The sequence below is a fragment of the Mercenaria mercenaria genome, chromosome 13 (genome assembly GCF_021730395.1).
Source record: "Mercenaria mercenaria strain notata chromosome 13, MADL_Memer_1, whole genome shotgun sequence".
NCBI lineage: Eukaryota > Metazoa > Mollusca > Bivalvia > Venerida > Veneridae > Mercenaria > Mercenaria mercenaria.
The window spans coordinates 18,847,208-18,874,434 of NC_069373.1; the positions used below are offsets into that span (position 1 = coordinate 18,847,208).

At 38.5% G+C, this 27,227-nt stretch overlaps 1 protein-coding gene across 2 annotated transcripts; it reads right to left on the bottom strand.

Moving 5' to 3' along the window:
• Positions 1-27,227, bottom strand: LOC123529516 (uncharacterized). 2 transcript variants are annotated; one of them, XM_045309883.2, is made up of 9 exons: positions 26,635-27,227; positions 8,124-8,364; positions 7,135-7,418; positions 5,546-5,692; positions 5,183-5,342; positions 4,108-4,291; positions 2,250-3,503; positions 1,666-1,900; positions 1-1,316 (listed from the first exon to the last, which is right to left on the bottom strand). In XM_045309883.2, exons 1-9 carry the CDS (start codon positions 26,863-26,865, stop codon positions 816-818), a joined length of 3,237 nt encoding a protein of 1,078 aa, XP_045165818.2. In that variant the 5' UTR covers positions 26,866-27,227; the 3' UTR covers positions 1-815. The 2 variants fall into 2 exon arrangements, with proteins under 2 accessions (XP_045165818.2, XP_045165820.2); XM_045309885.2 differs by lacking the exon at positions 26,635-27,227 and adding an exon at positions 10,348-10,787.

Here is a 27,227-nt window from a genome sequence, read left to right on the forward strand (position 1 = left end):
TATAATTTCTACATTTTATTTACGAAATAAATATAACGATTCAGAGAATAACAACATACGAGTAACAAAACAAAACTGTATATTGAATGACATCAGTTTACGTCAAACTAAGCGTTTACTAAATACCATATTTGAATAAATACCACAGTTAATCTCTGTTAAAGAGCCAATTTACAATTTTCAAAGACCTGCAATGTCCATAAATAAAAAGTATACAGTCAAACCTGTCTATAAAGACCACCCTTGGGAGAGCCAAAATGTGGTCTTAATTGGAAGGTGGTCTTTATTCTCAGGTCAAAATACACTGTAAATGTTAAAACGGGAAACAAAACATATGGTCTTCAGGGCCAGGTGGTCTCTGTTCAGAGGTAGTCTTTAACACAGGTTTGACTGTACCTGCCTAAAGAAAATATGTAAATCTATATAATCGAATATTATTAAAGTATTTCTCTCCATCTGTTCTGGGGGTTTTATCTCACTCTGTCCCTCTGGTCAGATCGCTCTGAGTCATGAATTTCGCGGCCTACGGGCTGCGTTTGCTATATGTAAAGCGCCTTTGAACGCGCTATATAAATCTGGTATAATAATAACAATAATAATAACAATTACACTTTTTCAGTAATATATGACCATATACATGCAGAAAAATATCTGTCTCACGGTCATCATCGTAGCTTATTATTCCTTATTAAACTTTTGGCACATATCTAATTTCTTGACAATACTTCCTCTAATAAATATACATTACAATATATTCTTATCTGTCTCTTACTCCTATGCATAATGAACAGAATACTTGTTAATTTCACACTCTATCAAAGATAAGTGTTGTTCATATCTTTTTCTACTGACGGTCGTTTTATTGGTCTCGCTCTCGACCTCCGTGACGGCAGTTTCGCAAGAGCGTCCGCTTCACTGCCAATGTATGATGTATATTCAACTACCTCGCACATCTGTGGACGATTTTCTTTGTCTATTTCAAGACAGTTTACAATGAGCGCTCTCGTTTTCACAGTGAACACTTCGACTACAGCATCTAACTTGAGCATTTCTTCTGGATTAACAGTCCTAATGAAGTCACAAAGAGTCATTTTTCTCTGCTCTTTGAACACTACAGAGATTTCTGTTTGCACCAGTTCAAGAATAAGTAATCCGAAAGAGTATATATCTGCAAATGCTTCATATTTTTCACCACGAAGAACTTCCGGTGCCAAATACACAAAATCTCCTGTATCAATTCTCTCTGTATCAAATGGAAGCTTGGCAAACCTTGGCAAGCAAGCGCCTGTGAGTTGAACTGTTCCAGTTTCATCCACCTGTAAAATATATCACAATAATTAACAATTACTTTGTTATATCTGTTACCGAAAAGGACATCAGCAGTTGCGCTATAATGGGGTACAAACTAACAACATTAAGACAAAAGATCTGTCTTCAAGTTACAAACTGCTGCAAGTTTACTGTTGTCATTTCAGAATGATGTTACACTTCTTTGCCAATAATTATCAAACACATACCTACAACAAGTAAAACCACTCGTTATTGTTGTCATTGCTACAATCCGATAACATTTGCAAACAGCGTTAACATTATAAAACTATTCACTATACCATATCTGTATCAGGTGTTTTTAGACAACTACATATACAGTGGAACGAAACTTACTGTTATTGTATCTTGACTGAGCTCCATATGAACAAGTCCCTTGTTATGAAGATATTCCAGACCGCACGCGGTCTCAAGTAGCATGTTTGGAACACTTTCCCGTTTATTACAGAACCCACTGAGTGAACGCCGGACGGATTTTAAATCTCCGCCATATACAAATGCCGGAGTGATTGTTTCGGCATTGTGGATACCAAGAAATTCTGCTATGCTTCTGGACTGCCATGTCAAACACCTAAAAAGGTTATATATTGTTACATTCAATAAAATTGCATTGCTAGCTATAGAAATACTGACATGAATCATGTGTCATCTCATCAAAACAGAATTCTATAAACTTACTCAAAAAGTATATTTTAGACACTACGCTGGATAGGTGGCTCAATCAAACCGAGTCTGCTATTATTCTTCTTGGTTGCTCTTTACTTCCAAAGGATCTTTTTATAGATTTTATTATTCATTACTTTAGTTGCCATAGTAAACTTTGTACAAGTTAACAAAAATCTATAATATATTATATATATTAATATCACAGTACTGTGATCAGTACACATACTACGCAAATAGAAATATTTTCAACATACCTCAGTTTGGCTACTTCTTTATAGGTGAATTCCACTCCAGAGGAAGGAAGGTAAACTTTAATTGCAACGGGCCTCTCAACCTCATTTCGAATAAGACAACCTGAATAAGTTACTGTCCACAACCCTCGAATGTCTCTCCTCCTACAAATGTCTAAATCTCCTGAGCTTCCCCGCAGAAAATCAGTCACATTAAATGCTACAGAAATCGCTTCGCCGCCCTCATGTGGCATTTGCTGAATTTGTAACTCGCCTCTACTGAAATCAGCCACAAAAATGTACCCCTCGCCGTATTCCATCAATGCTTTCTTCAGAGCTTCTGTAGACGACATCATCTCCTCGTATTCCGACTGGTGTAATCTTTCTGTTTCAATGGACTTTTCCAGGCGATTAACGAGAATTTGGTTGGCTAGAATCATATCTGGTATCCTTCCTTCTACAACTAATATGTATTCACGCGGCCGTTCCAATAGGTATTCAGCTAGATGAACCAGTCCAGAACATGAATGATCAGAGTTATTTACATGTTGATTATACATCACGGTTGCAGTTTGCTCCGCCATTTTCACTGGATCTGTTTTATAGTCGCTCACTTTCATTTTGTTTTTGATTGGGTTCATTAGCGTTTTAAAAGGTCTAATCACTCTTCCAGCGAGCTTTAATGGCATTTTGGGTTCAGGAAGGAAACATTTTGATCTGGTTTGTGACATTCTTGGCATGCTTTTCCTCCGGCTTCTTGATAAATTGGACATTTCATCAGAAGAGGTAGACGACGAGTCGCACTGAATTTGTTTCTCAATATCGTCAAGTTCTTCTTCTAGAAGTTGCAATTGAAACTTCATCTCGTAGGAAAGTTCTTCTTCGAGATTTTCTATACGTCTCTCGTCCCTGTTCCAGTCTTCAACGCAATCTAACATCCTATCATAGAAAGCTTCATGGATTCTCATTTGAATCCACGGCCAGTCTCCTAGTCCCGAGTCAACGGATGGTATCTCCCCTGCCGACCAGCCACGTGTCAATTTCTGCTTACAATATTCAGACTTCAAGTGATCCTTCAGTTCGCTGCACATTTCTTTTGACTGGATATCAAGTTTTGCTCTAAGCTCTCTAAGTACTGACTCTGATTTTAGCCTCAGTCTGTCCAATTTCACTCGAGCTGTTTCCGACTTTTCTTTTAGGTCCATATCAGAAAGATCCAGTCGCCTGACAACTGTTTTCAGATGATGTATAGTTCGTTTTAGAACGTTTTCTATCCATCTGTAAGTTGAACACATGCTTGATTATGGTACCTTAAACGCTAAGACCTTCATAACAATATTACATTTTTGTGTATGAACGCCAAACTTCAAAATTATTAATACAACCCAATAGTCATTGAGTGCAAATACTTTTACAAGATTATTGATAACAAAGAAAATTATCACAGCACATAATATAACAAATACAATTTTACAAAATTAAGAAGAAATTGTGTTTTGAAATCATCTTTGTCAGTAAAGTATTTGGGGTTTTTTAGGGTTTAACGCCATTTTCAACAGTATTTCAGTTATGTAACGGCGGGCATTTAACCTAACCTGTGTTCCCTCTCCACAAGTAACTGCCAACTTCCCCACATCTATCAGAGGTGGAGGACGAATGATTTCAGACAAAATGTCCTTTATTAAATCGCCACGGAGAACATACGCCTCGCCCGGGGATCGGACTCACGATACCGCGATCCGTAGACTGCGCTCTCCCTATTGAGCTAAGCGGGCGGGTCCTGTTTATTGAATCCAGCTACAGTAACGTTTGAACATCGTGATGTACATTTCATGCGAAGGTAACCGGATCGTAGGAGAATTTGTCAACAAAACACACTTACTTGAATGACTGTTTTATTCTTTTCTCCATTGCAGATATGAACAGATTCTTCAAACTGTCTAGAAATTGTTTGTAGTTGTCATTTATGTAATCCCTGTCCGTATTTACATCTCTCATTGCTTTTTCCGTGGAGAAAAATATCACCTGAGACTCATCAAAATTTGGCCAGCACTTGGACAACTTGTCTAGAAAAAGAAATATTAGCTGAGTTTAAAGTACTACAACTTTCAAGCGAGAATATGATTTATTAAGCTGTTCTCAGATGTTAGATGTTCTATGGGTTTTGTGTAGTGAGAGGTGACCAAATATTTTTGCAAGTAACTGATATCCAGAGGAAAATGTTATGAATTATAATACTTTATATTTAATTAATATAATGGACTTTTATACTTCTAATGACTTAGTTTCTCTGTAGTGGACTCCTTATCCGTCCTTATATGTAAATATACTTTTATTAATTACTCACCTGGTCATTTTAACAAAGAAATGATAAACAAACTTTGAATAATTTACTGCTTAAAACTTTTTTGAGTTCTCTGTGTGATTTGACCAAGAGAATAATACAGAGTGAATTAATTTGACTAGATTAAAACTGGAAATACTGAAATAAACCTATCAAAATCCAATACATAAAGAGTAATATATTAAGATTAAATAAAACTGATCGCCAGTTAGAGGATGCATCTACTTGATTTTGAAAGAGAAAACAGTTTAGTTCTAAATAATTTACAGATTTTAATGAATTTAGAAATGGGAGCCTCCGTGGTCAAGTGGTTAAGGTCTCTGACTTTGAATCACTTGCCCCCCACCAATGCAGGTTCGAGCCTTACTCGAGGCGTTGAATTCTTTATATTAGGAAGCCATCCAGCTGGCTTACAGAAGATCGGTGGTTCTACCTATAGGCGCCCGCCCGTGATAAAATAATGCACGGTGGGGCACCTTGGGTCTTCCTCCACCATCAACTGAGTTGGAAAGTCGCCATATGATCTATAATTGTGTTGGTGCGACGTTAAACCAAACAAATATAAGAATTTAGAAATGATGTTAATGTGAATGTGCAATGAAATGTGATTTACCTTTGGCATTCTTTTTCACTTTCTCCAATTCATTTTTGCAAACGAGGTCCACCCGGTTACATACAAACAAGGCGGATTTAGGATCAAACTTTATATGCCTGCGGTTGGCACTGTCAGGCGACTTTTGCAATTCTAGAACTATCTTCAACAAACCGAGTAACTGAAATAGAAATTAAATATCGTAAATTAATGAATTTTCTTTAGTATCAATCAAAGTCGCTGACAAAGATGGTCCGCACAAATAATTACATCGAAAAATGGAAACATCTTTGATAACCGCATACCTTTTGTTTATATCTTTTGCTTTGAAAGGTAATTAATAACCTATAGGTGAAAATAGGAAATGTATGTAATTTAACATACCCTGTCTTCCTGTACGCCTCCAGCGTTGTCGGTCTTGATTATGTACATAAACCCAAGTATAGTGTTATCTTTGATAAAGTTGGTGAGTTCTGATTCTAGAAACTCGTTCTCACCAATGCCTGGAGTGTCGACAAATACCAGACCGGACTGGAAAACAATAAGGAAAGGATGGTAAATGCAATAGCTTAAAGAAAACATAATACGATCGCGTAGGCAACACTAATAGGAAGTATATCTGAGCTTTATGTTCGGGTTTTGGCCAGTTCAAAGTGCTTAGACATTGGGCTGCTAATTTTCAGAGACTTCAAACAGTTATAATTTGTTGTCAGTAAAACTTTTCAATGTTTCTGGCTGAAATATTTACTAGTAAGTTAACATTTGTTCAACAATATCGCTCTTTTCCTAGTATGCTAGATTGTAGCATCAATTATATGTTCCAAGTTCATATAAATTCTATATGGTATTCTCATTTATATGTGTCTGCAATTGGGAATTTAACCCTTATCATGCTGGACACAACTGATTCTGCGTTTGCGACCAGTGTAGATCATGATCACATCCGTGCAGTCTGATCAAAATCTGCACTGTTCGCCAGTCAGTTAGTATCTTTTTGGTAAACACTCCTTTTAACAGTTTATGGTACTGTCGAAATTTAAAGATAGACGTTTATTATAGAAACTAGAGCTGTTTTTTGACAAAAGCGCATGTCTCCCACAATTGCTTAATCATCTAAATAGTAAGTCAGTCTTTATATACTGTTTACTCACTACAATTATACCTTTGAAGAGTAAAAAGGCTTATTTTGGGTATTTCAAGGACCATAATTCTCAAGTGCCTGGGGCGACTTGGCTAATTAATGAACTTGGCCGAGGAGTTATGGTCAAAAACATTTGTTTCAAGGTTGGTAAAGATCGGATGAGAACTGTTCGACTTTAGAGTGCGGACAAGAGCAAAAAGGCTGATTTTCGATAATTTAAGGGCCATTATTCTGAAGCGCTTTAGGCGATTTGGCTAGTAATCGAACTTGGCCGAGGACTTATTGGCAAACACATTTTGTTCATGTTTGGTGAAGATCAAATGAGAATTGTTCGACTTAGAGCGCGAACAAGAGTAAAAAAGGCGATTTTCGGTAATTCAAGGGCCATAATTCCAAAGTGCCTGGGTCGATTTGGCTAGTTATCAAACCTGGCCGAGGACTTATGGTCAAACACACTTTGATTAAGTCTGGTGAAGATCGGATGAGAAATATTTGATTTAGAGCGCGGAGAAGATTAAAAAGGCCGATTTTTTGGTAATTCAAGGGCCACAGCTCCAAAGTGCCTGGGCCAGTTAAGCTAGTTATCAAACTTGGCCGAGGACTTATGGTCAAACACATTTTGTTAAAATTTGGTGAAAATCGGATGATAAATGTTCGACTTAAGAGTGCGGACAACATTTGTAACAGTCACACGGGCACACAGACACACGGACACACACAGACTGGAGTAAATTAATATGTCTCCCACACCACTGTGTGGTGGGAGACATTTAAGCAAGGTAAGGGTAAAAACGCAAAGAAATGGTCATTACACAAAAGTCTTTTCTATTACCTGCAACAATGGAAGGGGTAGGTAAACTTGAACTTCTTTGATGTTGTGATTTTCCCGCTCGCTTGCCGATTTCATAAAGGCGATTGCATGCAGCTTTTTAAGCCCTTCCTCATTCAAATCAAATTCTACATCCGGCTCTCCATTCTTATACACTATACGCGTATGTTTTCGTTTGTGATAACGCACTATGGTTATTGTTGAGGTAGAGCTATTGTTATGCACAGGTAAAATGTCATCTTCAAAGAGTAAATTCAGAACACTAGATTTGCCAGCTGAAGTTTCTCCTGAAAAAATTAAAACAAATGGAATGAACATATCATTTTAGGCTTGCTGATGAAATACTGATGCATCAAAGATTGGCATGTTTTATTTTTGTTATATAGACAAATAAACTTCTTAGTTGTGGATAAAATGTGGCCGAAATATGCCACCATATTGAACAAATTTTGTAAAAAAAAAGCTGATGGAGCAAAGTAGTGGTGTTTAGCGTCGTGTATAGCCCGAAAGTCAGGGTACATATAGCGTAGGAGCAAGAGGGCGGTCCCACCGATTTTGAGAGGGGACGCCCGTTCAACTGTTAACCCGAAATAACAGTAAATATAGGAAGAAAAGTCAGTTTGAGCACAGGTGTTTGAAGCTCTATCAATGTATATGCAGGTTAGATCTCTTGAAGAGATCGTAGATTTGTACTATTTCAGAGTATATTAGGTGGGTGGGATATGGTAATGCATATTTATTTAATGTATTGATAGAGCTTCAAGCGCCTGTGGTTTGAGAGAGCATTTTATGTACTAAAAATAATTTGATGTGATTTTATGTTTATTGTCAATAATGGGAAGAACGTTTATTTTTTGCGGTGGGGACTGCAATTCAGAAATCTAACTGGTAAGACTTTTTCAGCGGCGGATATAACGAATAAAGAAAACACTCCTCTGAAGATTGTACGCTCGATATGTTTTCTATGTTTTATTGTTTGTTTCGCCGTATACCTGCAACTATGACAACGCATTCTCCTTTCTCCAAATTGTTAATGTATGCTTTACAGTCGTTCGCTAGATTATCACTGGTGCCTTCCTGTCGCAATAGTCCCTCTACCAGCTGGCTGTCCCTTCTTGGTGCCATGTCAGGTCCTTGTTTGTGTATGATAGACAACATGTCAGTCATGACGGACGTCAACTTCTTTCTTCGGTTTGCGTCATCCTGACCAGCCAGTTGCATGTTCTTCTCAATCTGAAATAATGATCAAAGTACAAATGTTATGTGAAAAATGCGTGCTTATTTTCTCTGTAATAGTGTTATAACCGTGTTGTTAAACAGCGTCCTCAATACTAAGACACTATTATTTTTCCCAGGAAATGCTGTTCTTTTTATAACATCAAAAGTCTTTTTTCTTATTATCTCCGCAAAACGAATTATTCCATATGTGTACATATCAACTGACTGTAGAAAAAAACAACAGAAAATCGTGTAGGCTTAGGCAAAACGTTTTGATACGCAATGTAACAGGGTGATCTTACTAATCTATAATTCATGTTTTCTTTCTCTCCATCTCGGTAATCGTAAAAAATCATTTATTTCTGCGAAAACTACCTTATGAGTATATGAATATAAAGTCTGTAAGTGGATTAATTAACCCAACGTGTGTACAAAGTAGAATTTTCTGTTACAAGAATGCATGTAATTTTAAATTTAGTATTTTTATGTATTTGTTTTCTTTTTTTGTGTTGGTGGATCGGTGGTCTAGTGGTAACACGCTTGACTGTAAATCCAGAGGTCCGGGGCTCGAATCCTGGTTCAGGCACTGGAAGTTTCTGAGATGCTTCGCGTATATCGGTGCTATACACCGGGCACGTAAAGAACCAGACTGTCTATTCGCAAAGAGCTAGGCTAAGTTAGCCGGACAGGCTTTTCATTCTGTCCCTCTGGCCTATTTTTCAAAGGATCAACGCAACCCCTGCAGCCGTTTAATGTCAAGAATATAACAGGTGCAGCCAAACAGCCGGTAGTTTTATATGAAGTCACGATTAATAAGAGTGAACAGATAGGGTGTTAACCGACGTGCTAGAGCATGGAATACTAGCATGACTATATATATTGCACACCTTTGTTTTTTTTATGTCTTCTTGTCTTCAAATTTACGCTTGTTAGCGAGAATAAAGCGACTTCCTTGATCGGATAACCTTAAAAATATTTATTAAGCTCTCCTGCATTGACTATTGGTTCTATGTCAATATTTCATTGCTGTATTTGATCTTTGACGAATTCAATACAGACAATTTTAAGTTTTCAACGGTGATTGGTTAGTTCATACAATGGACTCAAGGGCAAATATTTGTGTCTGAAATATGATATTTTAATAATATTTTGTTTTTTATGCATTCACCTTTGAATTCTTTAAGAGTTTGTATGCATTTATGTAATAACCTATGTATGTCCCTATCATGTGTGCATGCGTGCTTGCAGTGAACGATACTGCATGTTTCAAGCGTGACTGACGGGTGTTTCAAAATGTAACGTGAGCCTTGGTTTTAATTACCATCACGAATACTATCCAGATGAAGATAATTAGGCTGATTGCGTTGTCTTACCGCTACTGTAACCAATTCCCCGCTTTCCAACGTATTTATCAGTTTAATAAAAGAAAGTATTCAGTCAAAACAAAGAAGTTGGAAAAAAGAAATTTATTTTATTTCAATATTTTATTCATTTTACGAAAGTAAGCGTCTCGAAATTTTGTTGAAAAAATGAGAATTTCTTATATTTTCTACTTTAACCTGAAAATGTAAGAATGTTGCTCGCAATGTCGGTTTTTAGCTTTATACGGAATTTCACATTTGCTTTGTATCCTACTGTTTAAGTTCTGAATTATATTTTCTTGTTTTATCATTTAAATATTTTTACTATATAGAACAGCTTTATCCGCTACCGATGCTTCGTGAAAGTTTGTACGCAGAGAGAACAAAATTAAAATACGAGTATTATCATATAATATTATATTAATAAAAGTTGCTGGATCTCGCCCCCACGCCCACCTACGCTCACCCACATCAAAAAACACGGGTGTTAAAAAATACAATGTATCTAACTTTCTATGCAGCCTTTCTTCATTTTGTTTCAATATTTGAGTCGCTGTTTATAATAGTTTGTCACAACTTCTCTATGAAATAACGTGTAAAATAAAAGAACATGATTTTTAAATTATAGTAAAAATACCTTGACTTTTCTGTTTTTCCCGCTATATTTCTTCAAATGTAATATAAACCTTTCTTTAAGTTCTTCCAAAGTTTCGATTCCATCAATAGGAATACTATTAGAATTTGCAAAGTCGTCTGCTTCTAAAATATCCTGAAGATCCTCAATGTTTTTAAGTGTTAATTCCATGTCGTCTGCTTCGCTAGACGTATTTGAAAACTGTCTATAAAATTCCATTTTTTTATTTGCTTCTCAACTGTATAAATATACTTTATAGTGATATATAAAAGAAATATTTTAGTTTTTCTTTATCTTTCATGAACAGTCATTCTTTCAGTCAGTCCAAAAACGCGACTAAACTTTGGCTGTCGCTAAATGTATGAATAATCGGAAGAAGAACAAACGGCTATATACTTCCTTGAAATCCGCTCCTGTTATTTCATTCTTTCATTTACAATTCAATGTGACGATTAATGCATGAATAAGATTGTTTAAATACCCGGCCAAAAAGATAAAGACGAGGGGATTCCCACATGAAACTCAATACATATGATATATCAAAATATTGGTTTTCGTGTAGGACAATACTGAAAGATATAATTATTTTTAGTGGAACATCGTTTGTCTACCATTCTGTCTTATCAACAAAATGAAAGTAAATGACCTGCGAATTTTAACAGCATATTTAGAATTTGAACATAACTAGACCTTTTTTCTTTTATAACAGCATGGAATATGAACCATTATAAAATTCCAGTGCCGACACACTCATTCAGATCGATTCTACATTCAGAACAGCAGTTTGGACTCGATGTTCTATTTTCCGTGATCCATTGGGAAGACTGAGCCAAATCATGCTTACGCCGTGTACAAAATACAAGTAGGTTCCATTTAGTGATTTGAAGGCCATTAAATATACTAGTATGTTAACAAAAACCTATACTTTTTCTTCTTCAGCCTTATACATTAAAAGGTGTGTGGGGCCAGTTGTACGGATACCCGCATACATTTCAAGAGGTTTCTCCAAGGACAATCTGAATAATTTGAAATACGATACTGTTAATCAATGCGATCATGGATAATCTTAAACAAAATCTCCATAATGCACCAGTATAACAGTATTGTAAGATCTTTTGAAACCTTGTTGATAATAGCTTCTGTAAAAATCATTGTGCCGTCGAAGTACGAACGAAATGCAACGCCATTTACCGTTTTAAGTTTCAGGCTAGTAAATTCATTCTTTCAACTTTAATTGCATAGTATGCTCTTACAGCAAGTTAGAGAAGTAAACGAAATGCACAATAAAAGTGTAAAAACATGTACCTTAATTTTAAACTGCGTTGTCACATTTTAGAACTACTTTTATCTCAAAGTTTTTTCAGAGCAGGTTCTTTTCCTTAGAATCAGAATGCACGGATTTTCCTAGTTTTTGTTTTATAATAGATTATCACCTATATAATTTCCGACATTTTTCGTCCAAAATTTGGACAGAATTAGTACCTGGCGTGTGGAACCTATCCAGCTTGCATGCAGAAGGTCAGAGGTTCTACCATGTTACCCATTAAAGCTGGGAAGACGCCATACAAAATCATTGTGTAACTGTGTTGAAACCAATCTAAACTACAACAGACAGCGGACAGCGCTATTACATTTTTGTTTAAACTTGGCTAAATGCGGGAGCCAGTGGAAGCCGGAAACTAGAATGTGTCTGTAGGACACAGGGTGTGCCCCCCACTGGGCAATAATTCAAATGTTTGCAGACTTAATGGGGTATAGCCTCAACAAACATTTTATGAAAAGGGTTCATTATTCTAGGCCCTATACTTTTTGAGCTATGAGCATCACAAACAAAAAATCTACTATTTTGGCTATTTCAAGGGCCATAACTCTGTAATAAGAGTAAGATTCTCAAGAATGCCAAGTGTGCAAGGCCACATTATGATAAAGACTCCTGCAAGGTTTCCTGAATTTACATCAAATACTTTTTGAGCTAGGCACATAATTAGGTGAAAAAGTGCATTTTTTTTTACTATTTCAGGGGCCATAACTTTAAAAATAGGGGGTGGAACCAGCCAAAAAATTAGAGGTGTGCAAGTTTATATCATGATAAAGACTTATGCAAGTTTTCAACCATTTATATTAAATACTTTTTGAGCTAGGTGCGTCACAAGGTGAAAATGTACATTTTTGACTATTTCAGGGGCAATAACTTTAAAAATAGGGGGCGGACCCAAATGAAAAATAGGAGGTGTGCAAGTTCATATCATGATAAAGACTCATGCACGGTTTCATGAATCTATATCAAATACTTTTTGAGCTAGGCATGTCACAAGGTGAAAATGTGCATTTTTGACTATTTCAGGGGCCATAACTCTGAAAATAGGGGGCGGACCCAAATGAAAAATAGGAGGTGCGCAAGTTCATATCATGATTAAGACTCATGCAAGGTTTCATGAATCTATATCAAATTCTTCTTGAGCTAGGCGTGTCACAAGGTGAAAATGTGCATTTTTGACTATTTCTGGGGCCATAACTGTAAAAATTGGGGGCGGACCCAAATGAAAAATAGGAGGTGCGCAAGTTCATATCATGATAAAGACTCATGCAAGGTTTCATGAATCTATATCAAATACTTTTTGAGCTAGGCATGTCACAATGTGAAAATGTGCATTTTTGACTATTTCAGGGGCCATAACTCTGAAAATAGGGGGCGAGGCCAGACGAAAAATAGGAGGTGCGCAAGTTCATATCATGATAAAGACTCATGCAAGGTTTCATGAATCTATATCAAATACTTTTCGAGCTAGGCGTGTCACGAACTTTGGACGGACGGACAGACGCACGGACGGACGCACGGACAAGACCAAATCTATATGCCCCCACCACTCATGGGGGGGGGGGGGCACAAAAACGCATTACGACAGAACCATCCCCACCACCAAAGAAAGAAGAAAAGAAACGAGACAAACTGCACAAAGTTGGTGCTTATCGTTAAGTACATCTTCGTAAAGGCTGCAACATTTTAAAGATAATTAGCGTTTTATTGTGGGTGCTATTATACACAGAATGTTCGGGATACAATGACTGAAACCCGAAACAGACAACGCATGTCTCAATAAATCATGGGTATTTATTTTTTGTCATTCTTTATATGAAAGCCTGCAACGTACATTCAGATGCACAATGCAGTATTAGATATTAGACACTTACTGTATAGCTTGCCGGTCAATAGTAAAAACTATTGCCCGGGGTTCGTATGAATAGTTCTGACAACAGGAAATCAGATATTAATATATTTTTAATTAATTTATTTTTAATATTTTAGTCAAATTAACAAGTGTTGTATATAGACAGATCATACTGCTCAAAACACCACCAGCGCCAGCCATAACTTACGCGGTAGAGGTAACATGGCGACTAGCCAGCTTTGATGGTTGTAGACAGCTTTACAGGCTCGCACGGAGGATATAAAGCCAGATCCTTTGCATGCATTTTATCCCCGGCGAGGATCTGTGGGAGAGTGATTCTAAATCATTTATGTGTTGACTGTGACGAAATGATTTACTGGTATATTAACCAGCCCACATTTAAGGTGTTTCTGAAGCCTAGATCTTTGTAGAGTAGATGTATTTGTTAATCTAATCAGTATTCTACGCCATGGCTGTATTGTCAGCAGAAGGTATCATGTATCATTTTATGTCTTTTAAAAGTCATTTTATGTCCATACAAATAGATACAAAATATGCCCATTATGAAATACCTGTGCAAAAATATTTTAATGTTGCAAAGAATAGAACACATTTTAGTCTACAGAATGATAAAATCAGTCAATATAGTTTTATTGTTTGTTTTCTTTGTTGTTGTTTTTTTAGATTTACAATCATACATCATATGGCGATTTTCCTAGCTCTGATACTGGATGAAGATCCCATACACCCCTCTGGGCATTATATCATCGCGGTCGGGCAACTGGGTATAGCTGGGTGGCTTCCTCACATGAAAGACCTGTACATCAAGTGAAGTTTCGAACCCTCAGTGGTGAGGGGCAATTAATTTATCAAAGATCAACTTCCTTAACATTAAACAATTTTTCACTCGAGAACTACGCTTTCGCTCGTGGCTACGATCTATAGAAGAAAGCACCACCCAATTCAATATTTACGGAATGACGAAAGAAAAACTGGGTCAATTTCAACAGAAGGGTAATATTGTGAAGCAAGTTGGTCACTTGGTATCCAGGATAAAAAAAATATTTGAATTAAAACATAGCGTATGCATGAGAGATACTGCATATTTAAAGTGCAGATCTAAAATCAGATCAACGAAATATGGCAAACGGCCATTGAAGTTTGATAATTGAACCAGAAAAAGGACCCGCAAATTGTCGCGCACTTTTAAAGAAATATTTACATTTTATTCAAAGTTACTGACAGATCATTGTAAGAATGTAAGGGTGTTCATCCACAAATACGAATAATATGCTATTTATTACTAGCGTTTTCCCAATCCATGAGTCTAGTTACCTCCCCTGACGACCGAGATTATCACTAATTGTGGAAGACGGTTTCAGTAAATAACATTTTTGAAAACGGTTTTATTGTTAAAAGGCTATATTGCCTGGCCACTGCTAGAAAAAAAAAACACTGCCAGACCAACACATGTGGTCAGAATGACCTTAATATGCCCTACTTAAAATGGATTTAAAGATGGATCCGTAGGCAGTCGACCATACTTCCACAGCTGTATAGGACTATTTTTCTTTTTTTTATGTACTTTAAGTATTTTATCGGATATTTTTACTTGTCATATTCTTAGGAAACTGCTGTCTAGCTTTTTTGTCAATAGAATCTATATCGACCAATTAAATGCGTTTTATCAAAGGAACGACAAGGATTGGTAAATATTTGAATAAAAAAAATTACCACTTATTATATCTATTATGTATTCAAAATGAGACTTCCTGGTTGAAATAATTTGAATTACAAAGAATAAGATACAGATATAACTTGCGATAATAATGATTTATTTCGCTTATGGGTATAATGACATTCATTTCAGTATAGGCTAAGGATTGTGTATTTTGCTTAGAGTCACATCGACACACTTTAGGTCATCTGACGAACTTTTCAGCTTTTGGTGGAGGAGGAAGACCCCGGTATCTCTCCAAGCATTCTCTCAGGCACGGGGGTAGAAACACCGACCTTCAGTAAGCCAGCTGAATGGTCTTTTAACAAGAAGACATCTGCATCTCAAGCGAGCATACGGCGCAGTAGCCCAACTCGTCACGTAATTACCACTGCCTGACCTCAGGGCAGCTGTTCTCCAGCCCGTAAATAAAACTAGTCTGGCCACTAACTAGATTTTTTTTTCAAACATATTTTTCTTCACCTTTATTATCTCGGCAAAATTCCGTCTCAACTACTTATGTTTTGAAAAGATAAGGGCAATATTGTCACAATTTGAATAACTTCAGGAGTTACGTCCCATGAACAAAATCATGTAGTCTACGCATACTAATTAAAAGCTATATTGTTGTATGTGACAGACACTATCCCTAGTCATATAATCCATACATTTGTGTACGTTCATAAGTTTGATCTTAAATTGAGCCGTGCCATGAGAAAACCAACATAATGGGTGTGCGACCAGCATGGATCCAGACTAGCCTCCGCATCCGCGCAGTCTGGTCAGGATCCATGCTGTCCGCTAACAGTTTCTCCAATTCCAATAGGCTTTAAAAGCGAACAGCATGGATCCTGACCAGACTGCGCGGATGCGCAGGCTGGTCTGGATCCATGCTGGTCGCAAACCCACTATGTTGGTTTTCTCATGGCACGGCTCAATTATTAAAAAGGTATATACTAGTATCACAAACCATTAGCAGTTTGAAAGCGTGTCATGGACAAAACTATATATTACATTTTCTGTAAGTTTTTAAACACATAAATGGAATAAATTTCGTAAAACCGACGTTGAAACTTTGTCAAAAGTAGGCTTCTTGACTGTTTGCTACATGTATAAACAGCTGAATTTTCTAGGATTGATAGACTTTTATTGATAACAAATAAAAGTTTAGGGTAGATAACCCGGAAGCGCAAAGCCTCAGCGTACTAGAACATCGAAATTACAACATTAATGTTTTCAAAAATGATATTACGCGACCTATGTCACTGCTAAGTCAGCACAGACATTTATTTGAATAGAGCAAAGAGTCAGTTTCAGAATTGTGTCCGAAAACAAATATCTGTTTAAGATATATATGGATAGTTTAATCAAAACTACTGAAGTAGCCAGTAAACTAACTCAACTATGTCTAAAATAGATTTGTATTTCACGGAAACAGTTTTATCAATACATATATTGGCCCGAACTCCACGAATGATCCCATATATTACTGGCCTGAAACGCCCGTATAGGAGCCCTTGCAGATTATTAGCCCAAGGGTGCGACGTTGCGCTCTGAGCAAAATTTGACCTATGTATTTTGGTCCCAAGGACGGGCGCTATCTTATGGGCCCACCCTCTTTGGGTAGGTCAAGAATTCATTTTTTTTATTTAGCGGTATCTACCCCGTTTGTTTGATATAGAGGCTTAGCATACTGCAGTAACCTCCCCACATATTATTCCCCTTGGATTGAGTCGGGGTAGGTCCTGGGGATTCCTATATAAAGGCTTATGGCATTATTTCCTCTTGAATTATCCCCCCTTGGCTTAGGGGCAGACAAGAATATTCCTATATAAAGGCTTTAAGCTGAAGTTGTTGCCCTTGGGATGGGGTCGGGGTGAAGCTCAAGGTCAACGTCAAGGGAATGTCGTGTTGCAATCCTGGCCAGAAATGTAGGGACAGGGGTCAAAGTTAAGGTGAAAGTGAATGTCAGGGTCAAGGTAGGAGTGTTAGGGTTACTATCATGTCCCGAACTTTTTTCAAAGTCCATGAGTTGAAGGGCCTTTGTATATGAAGAGGTTTCATTATTTCCCTTAAATTATCTCCCCTTGGTTTGGGGTGGTCCAGAATATTCCTATATGAAGGATTTAAAGCTTGCCACCCTTGGGGAGCCTTAAATTATCTCCCGTTGGTTCGGGGTAGTTCAAAATATTCCTATATAAATTAAGGCTTTTAAGCTTAAAATGTTGCCCTCATAGGGGTCGGGATAGGGATAAGGGTCAAGGTCAAGGTCAAATTTATCAAGGGAGCGGTGGTCTAGTGGATAAGGTGCCGGCCGCTCAATCCAGGAGTCGTGGGTTCGTGCAACACTGGGGTCACGACCATGACTTCTCATATGACACCAGAACTAGTTTTTCCTGGAAGCGGACTCGCGAGTGGTTACAATAAGCTTGAAGCTTTCCTTACAAGCTAAAACAAATTAGTATAAACTAAAAATAAGTTCGGGGTTAAGGTGAAAGGTCAATGTGAAGGTCAAGGTAGGAGGGTCATGTTGCGATCACGTCCCAAATTTTTTTCCGAAAGTGCACGAGTTGGAAGGCCTTTGTATGGGAAGAGATATTGTTATTTCCCTTAAATGATCTCCCCTGGAGAAGGTTTTCAAGCTTAAAATGTCGCCCTTGTGGGGGTCGGTTTATGGGTAGGGGTCAAGGTCAGATCAAGTTCAAGGTTGGGGTGAAAGTGAAGGTCAATGTGAATGTAAAAGTTAAGGTAGGAGGGTCGTGTTAGGATTATGTCCCGAAATTTTCAAAGTGCTCTAGTTGGAGGGCGTTTGTATGGGAAGAGATACTGTCATTTCCCTTAAATTATCTCCCCTTGGTTATGGGTAGTCCAGAATATTACTATATTAAGGCTTTCAAGCTGAAAATCTCGCCCTCGAGGGGGTCGGGGTAGGGGTCGGTGTCAAGGTCGAGGTAAAGGTTAAGAAGGTCGTGTTCCCATCAGGTCCATGAATTTTCCAAGGCCTCGAGTTGGAGGGCCTGTGTATATGAGGGGGTAACTTTTTTATCTGGTTAAGAAAAAATGCCTTTGTAAAGGAAGAGAGGCAGGGGTGGGTAATCTCTGGACAAGAGCCACTGTAAGTGACGGTTTTTAACTTTTAAGGTTTCAGGTGGAAAGTCCATGGTGACAGATCTGGGTGACTCTCGGTCGAGTCAATCGGGCACAGTTCTGACATCAATCGGCCGTGTTATGACCCCGATTGGTTCGACCACTTACGAGTTATGGGCCCTGAAACGCAAAATATCATGTAATGGACGGTCAATTTTGGCACGCGATCTGCCCCGAACGGACGTTGGAATCCTACCCCAAGACCCCAGGGCGGAACGGGTAGACCTTAGAGGTCGGGGTCAGTAAAAATGTGCGCGGTCAAGATGATGCCAACTTCCGGAAGCACCGCCTGAACGTGACATTGCGTGCCCAACGTAACGCGCTGAAATGTCCTACGTTACAGGGCCTCTGCACGGGAAAGCCTTTGCACGGGACGGTTTTCTACCCCAACCCTTCGATGCAGAGTTCAAAATATTCGGGCCTTTGCATAGGAAGTCCTTTGTATAGGATATGTAAATTGTAAGAAGTGAAAAACGTTTCCGTTGGATGGGTCTTTGTATGGGAAACTGTCCCATATAAAGGCTTGGACGTGTCCCATATAAAGGCCTTTTCCCGTCTGAAGGCCTTGATAACAAAGTCGAAGTCCAATAATTTCGTAGACTTTACGCGGGATTGGACCTTTGTATGAGATTTTGGTTGGGAGTAGGATTAGGAATTCCTATGCGAAGGCCTTTTCCGTTCAAAGGCCTGAACCAGGTAGGGCCTTTGTACGGGAAATTCTACTTCTGCCCCTACTCTCAGTCCTATGTAAAGGCTTTTCTCGTATAAAGGCCTGGTCGGGGTATAGGGGTAGGGGTAGGAATTTCCGTGTAAAGGCCTTTTCCTGGATCAGGTAGGGCCTTTGTACGGGAAATCTGTATTCTACCCCTACCCCCATCCTATGTAAAGGCTTTTCTCGTATAAAGGCCTGGTCGGGGAAAAGGGTAGGGTTAAGAATTTCCGTATAAAGGCCTTTTCCTGGATCAGTTAAGGCTTTTTTATGGGAAATCTGTACCCTACCTCTAGCCCCTTTCCTATGCAAAGGCCTTTTCACTCATACAATCGTATTTTATTTGCTCTATACATATTTACAATAACAGAACATATACACATCATGAAGAAGTAAAGCAGAAAGGGTTGGGCAACAAGTTCTTGCAACTGAAGTTGTCGTGAAGTTGACCCAGTTAACCGCAAAGCCGAACCGTACTTGCACCAGTTTTACAGGTAAGTACTTATACCAATTTTACAGGTACAAGGTTCAATTCAGTGCGAACTCATGACCCTAACCGGATGGGAGTGTGCGAGTCTTGAGTCGAGGCCAGAACCAAAAAGATGGAATAGAGTTGGTGCCAAAAGGTTGACCCAGTTAAGGGATCACGCTTCGGGCCTTTGCATAGGACAAGGTGTAAGTTCGATCCTGAGCAAACCCTTGACCTCAACCGGGTGGGTATTTTCAGGCCTATAAAATGGAATAAAGTTGAGGTTCCTGGGATTAGCCACCTAAGCGCTATACCTAACCCTATTTTTTACTCCGTCTGTAGGTTCAAGGTTGAATTCCCAGCGAGTCCTTGACCTTGACCGGTTGAGCATGTGCCACTTTTAGTCGAGGCCCAAACCAAATGTTGACCCAGTTAAGGTTTGTAATTCGCATACAAAAGCCCTTTGAGGTTAAAAGTTGAACTGCCAGCGAGTGCCTGACCTCAACCAGATGAGCCTTTCCAGTATATAACTGACGTGTACACCTACAAAATGGAATATAGTTGGGATCCCCCGGTTGACCTACTTAAACGTTATCCTGAAATAAGTTGTTCCCATACAAAGAACTTAGGGGTAGATTTTTAGGGTTTGGGTAGAGTTTGGTTGGGTAGAGTTTGGTACCTTACAAAGGCCCTTCAATTAACAAAAATCTTGAGCCCCAAGGTCGGAGCCAACGGAGTATAATGCACTGGGTGGACGGTAAGAGGGTCTATAAAACGCACTCAAGTTTGTTACCTAACAACCCGATTTTTTATTTATTTCATATATAAAAGCTCTATGCCATGTGTTAAAGGGCTGTAACTCCTTTTCTGGTGAAGAAAAGTTGTCCAACTTAAAAAAAATAGCGTCACTTAGGCCGTTCATGTTGGCGGGCATAACTCTTCGGAACTCCTGCTATAAGTGTTCCTGGTTTAACAGGGCTTTTATATGTGACTCTTAACTTATACCCCTTGGATGAAAGTTTGGCGACCTTGACTTTTGTCCCCAGATAGAACTCGTCGAGTCATGGTCACACACCAAAAAGGCATGAAATCGGTGACCTACATAGGCTAATGGTAGGGCGACAATTAGGCCATTTAAAAACCCGGACCCAATTTTTAACAAGGCAAGTTACATACCAAAATGTTCGTAAAAGTTTGAAGTTTATTAGGCTGCCGGCATAAACTGGCATAAATGGTGGCGATCTGAGAAATCCAAGATGACGTCCAAGATGGCCATTACAAAAGTAATGATGACTACAATATACCATCATGTGTACATTTTCATATAAATTTTAATTATTTTTCTGTTTAATATTTTACTACGATATGTTAGATTTTATGAGTATCTTTTTAACATAAATTGCCTAAAATTATTATGCAGATTAAAGGTCAAAAAGTCAAATAATCATGAAACTCAAATATCGGACAGATAAACGTATATATTTAGCATATGATTTCAGCAAAATTTTCAGATTTCAGAAGTATTTATGCAAAAACATGTCCTTAAGTTCATTCTCGGTGAGCAGTACTCATAGTACCGTGAACGCTACTCACTGAACACTACTCAGTGAGCAGTACGGTGCCATAAACACTACTCAGTGAGCAGTACTCACAGTGCCGTGAACGTTATTCAGTGCGCAAAACTCACGGTGCCGTGAACACTACTCAGTGAGCAGTACTTACGGTGCCGTGAACACTACTCAGTGAGCAGCACTCACAGTACCGTGAACACTACCATTGAGCAGTACTCACAGTACCGTGAACACTACTCAGTGAGCAGTACTCACGGTGCCGTGAACACTACTCAGTGAGCAGTACTCACGGTGCCGTGAACACTACTCAGTGAGCAGTACTCACGGTGCCGTGAACACTTCTCAGTAAGCAGTACTCACAGTGCAGTGAACACTATACAGTGAGCAGTACTCGCAGCTGAGGACTACTCAGTGAGCAGTACTCACAGTACCGTGAACACTATTCAGTGAGCAGTACTCACGGTGCCAAACACTACTCAGTGAGCGGTACACACAGTACCGTGAACACTATTCACTGAGCCGTACTCAGGGTACCGTGAACACTACTCAATGAGCAGTACTCACGGTGCCGTGAGCACTATTTAGTGAGCAGTACTCACGGTGGCAAACACTACTCAGTGAGCAGTACTCACAGTACCGTGAACACTAGTCAGTGAGCAGTGCTCACGGTGCCGTGAACACTACTCAGTGAGCAGCACTCGCAGTACCGTGAACACTACTCAGTGATCAGTACTCACACTACTGTGAACACTACTCAGTGAGCAGTACTCAGGGTGCCGTGAACACTACTCAGTAACCAGTACTCACAGTATCGTGAACACTACTCAGTGAGCAGAACTCACGGTGCCGTGAACACTACTCAGTGAGCAGCACTCGCAGTACCGTGAACACTACTCAGTGATCAGTACTCACACTACTGTGAACACTACTCAGTGAGCAGTACTCACGGTGCCGTGAACACTACTCAGTAACCAGTACTTACAGTATCGTGAACACTACTCAGTAAGCAGTACTCACAGTGCAGTGAACACTATTCAGTGAGCAGCACTCGCAGTACCGTGAACACTACTCAGTGATCAGTACTCACACTACTGTGAACACTACTCAGTGAGCAGTACTCAGGGTGCCGTGAACACTACTCAGTAACCAGTACTCACAGTACCGTGAACACTACTCAGTGATCAGTACTCACACTACTGTGAACACTACTCAGTGAGCAGTACTCAGGGTACCGTGAACACTTCTCAGTAACCAGTACTCACAGTATCGTGAACACTACTCAGTAAGCAGTACTCGCAATGCCGTGATCACTTCCAAGTGAACACTACCCAGATGTAACCCCAGCACACTAAGAGTCCTTCCCACTGAACATTTCTCACTACACTAAAAATGGACACTGTTGTAAAAAGAAAATGTGACCATGCTACCACATACACGCATCACAGGACTGATGCCCCTTTCTCTAACGAAAAAGGGGCGACATTTTTGTCAACCTACAATATCCCCTTTTGGGATAGGTTATCAGTCATTTATTAATCAAGGGATATGAAGAAATATTTTATATATACGTTCAAGCAGGGTAATAGTGTCAATTTGTTTTCAGTTTTGACAGTTAAAACCGAATATGATTATATATATTGAAAATATGACGATTATCATTTTTTTTCAGCTCCTGTAAAACTGAATTCTGAGACTTTTAGATATTTCAGTAACATCGTCGAAACTTCTGAAAAACGTTTTATAATGTTCTATCAAGGTGCATATATTTCAAGTTATGCAAAAGTATACTCTATTTTGTATGCAAATCTTTGCTTGAGGTAATATGCGCACAATAATTGAATAGCATTGAAAACCTGTCTATGGGTAATACGGCAATACCCGTGTCCATGAAAAGAAATGTAAATAAATGAACTAATCTACAGAATTTAAAACAATTACCGTAAATAAACAAAATGTGTAGCTATTCTGATGTTCTGACCTCATAATGGATAAAAAATCCTTATCCTTGGAGGAATAGAAAACATAAAATAGAACTAGAGACTCACCACAAAATGTTTTTCCATACCTACATAACTTGAGGAAGAAAACTAGACACATGTATCAATATGTATCAGCTTCTTCAAGTACTTTTCTGTTTACCTGCTTGTAATGCGCATATAAAGTTACATTAGTATGAGTACCTTTAACAACAGTTTTATTGTAAAACATCAATAATTGACATTCTTTGTAACAGATAATCTTTTTGTGTCATTCTTTGAATTCTTTCAAAAGGATTTATAAGTTCTAATTTTCAAAACTACAAATTAGTGATAATGAATGGGTAAAATTTGTATTTTAGCAGGAATTTGACCTTTTAACATATTTTTTACATTTGAATGTTTTACAATTCATGAAAGTTGTGTTGCGATAATTCTACAAAACAATACATGCCAACAGTTTATTTCATCAAAAGTGAATGAAGAAAACCTTATTTCTAACAAAAAGCACTTTTTTCATTTTATGGCGGCCATCTTGGACGCCATCTTGGATTTCTCAGCTCGCCACCATTTATGCCAATTTATGCCGGTGTAATGAAGTATTTCGACCCCCATAGAATGTCGACCCCCCGGTCATTATTCTATAGAAAATGTGACTCCTTTCCTGTAAAATATTGACTCCCCTTATAAAAAACTGACTCCCTTTGAAAACTCTATAGAATAACGACCCCCGGTCATTATTCTATAGAAAAGCAGACCCCTCCAAGTAAAATACTGACTCCCTAAAGATGACTCCCTTCGAATCTCATAGAATAACGACCCCGGTTATTATTACATAGAAAAAGTGACTCCTTCCATGTAAAATACTCACTGCCGAAATTACTACATTCGAACTCTCATACAATATCGATTCCCGGACATTATTCTATTTAAAAAAGTTACTCTTTCCGTGTAAAACACCGGCTCCTAAAAAGACTTTCGACGATAATATCTATTAAAAAGTGATCCCCACCAAACCTAACGGACAATTTTACTAGATCTACAACTCTAATGCCCTCCATTGCCAATAGTTAACATTTTCATTGTACTACTACTACTGGTGCCGTTACTTCTATTGCTATTACTACATGAACTTCTTCTTCTTCTACTACTACTTCTACTACTACTTCTAATACTACTACTACTACAACTGCTACTACTGATACTACTATACCTGCTTCCACTAATACGTCTTGTACATCTACATCTTCTTCTTTTGCTGCAGTTGTTGCTGTCACTTATTCCTCTGCTGCTGCTGCTGCTGCTGCTTCTGCAACTGCAACTGCCACTACCACTGCCACTACTACTACTACTACTACTACTACTTTCTATTGTTGTTGCTACCGTACTTTACTGCCACTGCTATTGTATTACAACTTCTATTAATATTAAGTTCTATGCTAGCAGTTTCTTGTGCAGTTTTCTTCTGAAGAATTACTTCATACCGAAGTTTGCAGGGATTATTGACACTGGTGTGTTTTATGAACGTATTGTGAATTTTTATTTTCCTGAAAAAAATGTATACACCAAGATACAGCGTCTAGAAATAGAATCCCTTTTCCCGTTGCGGAATGCTCTGATTTCTGTGTCAAGTGATGGTATCTGGGGCTAATGGTCAAACGGAAGGACGGACGGACGGACAAGGGCAAATCTATATGCCAATTAGGCCTAAGATACATGAGTTATCACTAAATTTGACCAAATGACAGGGGGTCGTTTTTTTATGGGAGTCAATATTCTTCGTGAGGTTCAGTTTACTTCACGTGGGGGAGTCATAGTACTATGATCTGGAGGTCATAATACTATGACCGGGGGGTCACTTTTTCTATAGAATAATGACCGTGGGGTCATTATTCTATGGGGGTCGAAATACTTCATTACACCGGCACTTTCAGAATCTACAAACTTTTACGAACATTTCGGTATATATCATGCCTTGTTAAAAATTGGGTCCGGGTTACCCCTAGAAATAGTGGACTTTCTTGGTCGAAGTCACCCTACCATAAGCTATATTTCACGTTGAGATAAAGATAGTTTATTAACAGTGTATAAGTTCTACTGTATAAGTTCTACTGGACTTTCGTCGTTTTCTCGAACACCAAGTGCTTCCTAACCCGGGGATACCACTGGGGTAAGTTAAACCACCAACTGGAGGTCTTACCCCTCCTTACCCCTCCACCCCTGCCCCACCGTGACCTAGTCCCTTTTATAGTCACTAAGCCTTTATGCTTGACTCGAATAAGGGTCATAGTTACTGTGACAAGCCTTGCAACGTGAGCAGGATAGATCCTTTCCGAATCAAACGTTTCTTCGATCAGTCCGGTCCGGCTACGGAATTTATCCACGTAAAAACATCAACTGAAGCTTGAAGATACCACTTTATTCAAATTACATCCTAAATATGAACGGTATGTGACAAGATCTTGTGTGTACACAGAAACTTATGTTAACCGCAATGATTTAACATTATGTGAAATAAAAGTTGTACAGATAGCCGTTTACACTTTTGAAGATTTTCTGCTAAATGTTGTGCGGGTAGCCGACTACACTTGTGAAGATCTTCGGTGAAAAAAAAAATGTTGATTATTCAATCTGCTAAAATTGGCCAAATATTGGATAGTTATCCTTGAAAAATATTATGAAATTGACTGAAAATCTTAACCCAAAATGCTTTCAAGATGCAAGAAAAAACGCACTTACTGGCATCCCAAATCTTAAAATTTTCGCGGAGGCAGTAGATCGAGTCTAATGTTCCAGCTTAGGCCACATGAATTCATTGCCCCTAACCTTACTGGATCTTTACCTAATTTTTGTTCTACGTTAAGTATTTGTTACATACCTTTCTTAAGAAATAATTTATAGCAAAACCGTGCTTTAACAGTATTTATGCACGATGGACGGTTATACGGCCGGCGTAATAATTTCACAAAGGTGCATAACCGACCGAGTACTTAGCACGGCTCGAATCCGCGACTTCCGACTCAAGTACCTTACACCCTGCCAAGTAGACCACAAAAACATATGATTATTTTGTATATCATGTGGTCTTCAGACTCCCGGTTAAGACATCATTCATATCGTCGGCTAAGAGCAAAACGTATGTCAACGCAGTTAATCACTTTTTGCGCTGATGTTATGACATAGTGTATTTTCTCCTATACCCTACCAATTGGTTAGAACCAAACAAAAACGTAACAGAAAAACTCGGAAACAGACTGAATTTGGAATCGAGGATACTTAATTAATACACGACCTTAAGTAAGCGTTTGTTACCAAATGCAAAAATCTCATGTATGTACCCGCTGCGGTCGCAAACGCATTCTGCAAATGAGTTTTAGGCCCAGCTTTCTTCTGAAACGGTCAATATCAGTCTTCTTCTGAAAGTGTCCATGAGCGTGATACGAGTTCCAAGCGTTTTCAAGATTTTATTTTCAATACCTGGCTGATATTGGTTAGTGCAGACTAAATGGGTTTCAAAATACAAATACGTACCTGTTGCTTCCGTGATTCTGCAAATTTCTGCTTTATAAAATGCAATCTCAGCCTTTCAATGAATTCGTCAATATTCTCGAGCCCGTCATACGGTACTTCATGTTCCTCACAGAGATCCATAGCGTCTACTATATCATCAATACCGGCTAAGTCCGGCCCGTCCATACCATCAAACCCTCCGGCGGACCTTTCAGTGTCTGGCAAAGCACCCATACCATTTAGATTCGTCATTTTAAGAGGCAAAGTGTGTTAGATACGCAATTTATTTACCCCCTTTATCTTTTACATCTGTACCGTGTGTGTTAATACCTCGTTGCTGTATGTGTTATTTAACATATAAAAGTATTTTTGCGTCTATACTTCTTCATTCGGGTATAAATATGTTTACAAACGTAAAAAGTTTAAATCTCTTTGGCATATATGAAATACACTACGTTTTTTTTTATCCTTCAAACAATCCGTTTTGTGATTTGAAACACGTGTAACATTCCTGTCCTTGCATTAAAACATCCTCGTTGCTTCAATAAAAATGGCACGTCATCGACGTTAAAAAAACACTGACACGAAGAAACCATTAACTTAGGATGTGCGAA

Bases quoted from the DNA above. Each gene is read 5' to 3' on its own strand.
- LOC123529516 (XM_045309883.2), bottom strand. From the start codon at position 26,865: ATGACGAATCTAAATGGTATGGGTGCTTTGCCAGACACTGAAAGGTCC. The intron at 3,504-4,107 runs GTAAGTGTGTTT...TTCAACTTACAG, and splicing joins AGAATAAAACAGTCATTCAA to ATGGATAGAAAACGTTCTAA. The intron at 1,317-1,665 runs GTAAGTTTCGTT...TATATTTTACAG, and splicing joins TCAGTCAAGATACAATAACA to GTGGATGAAACTGGAACAGT.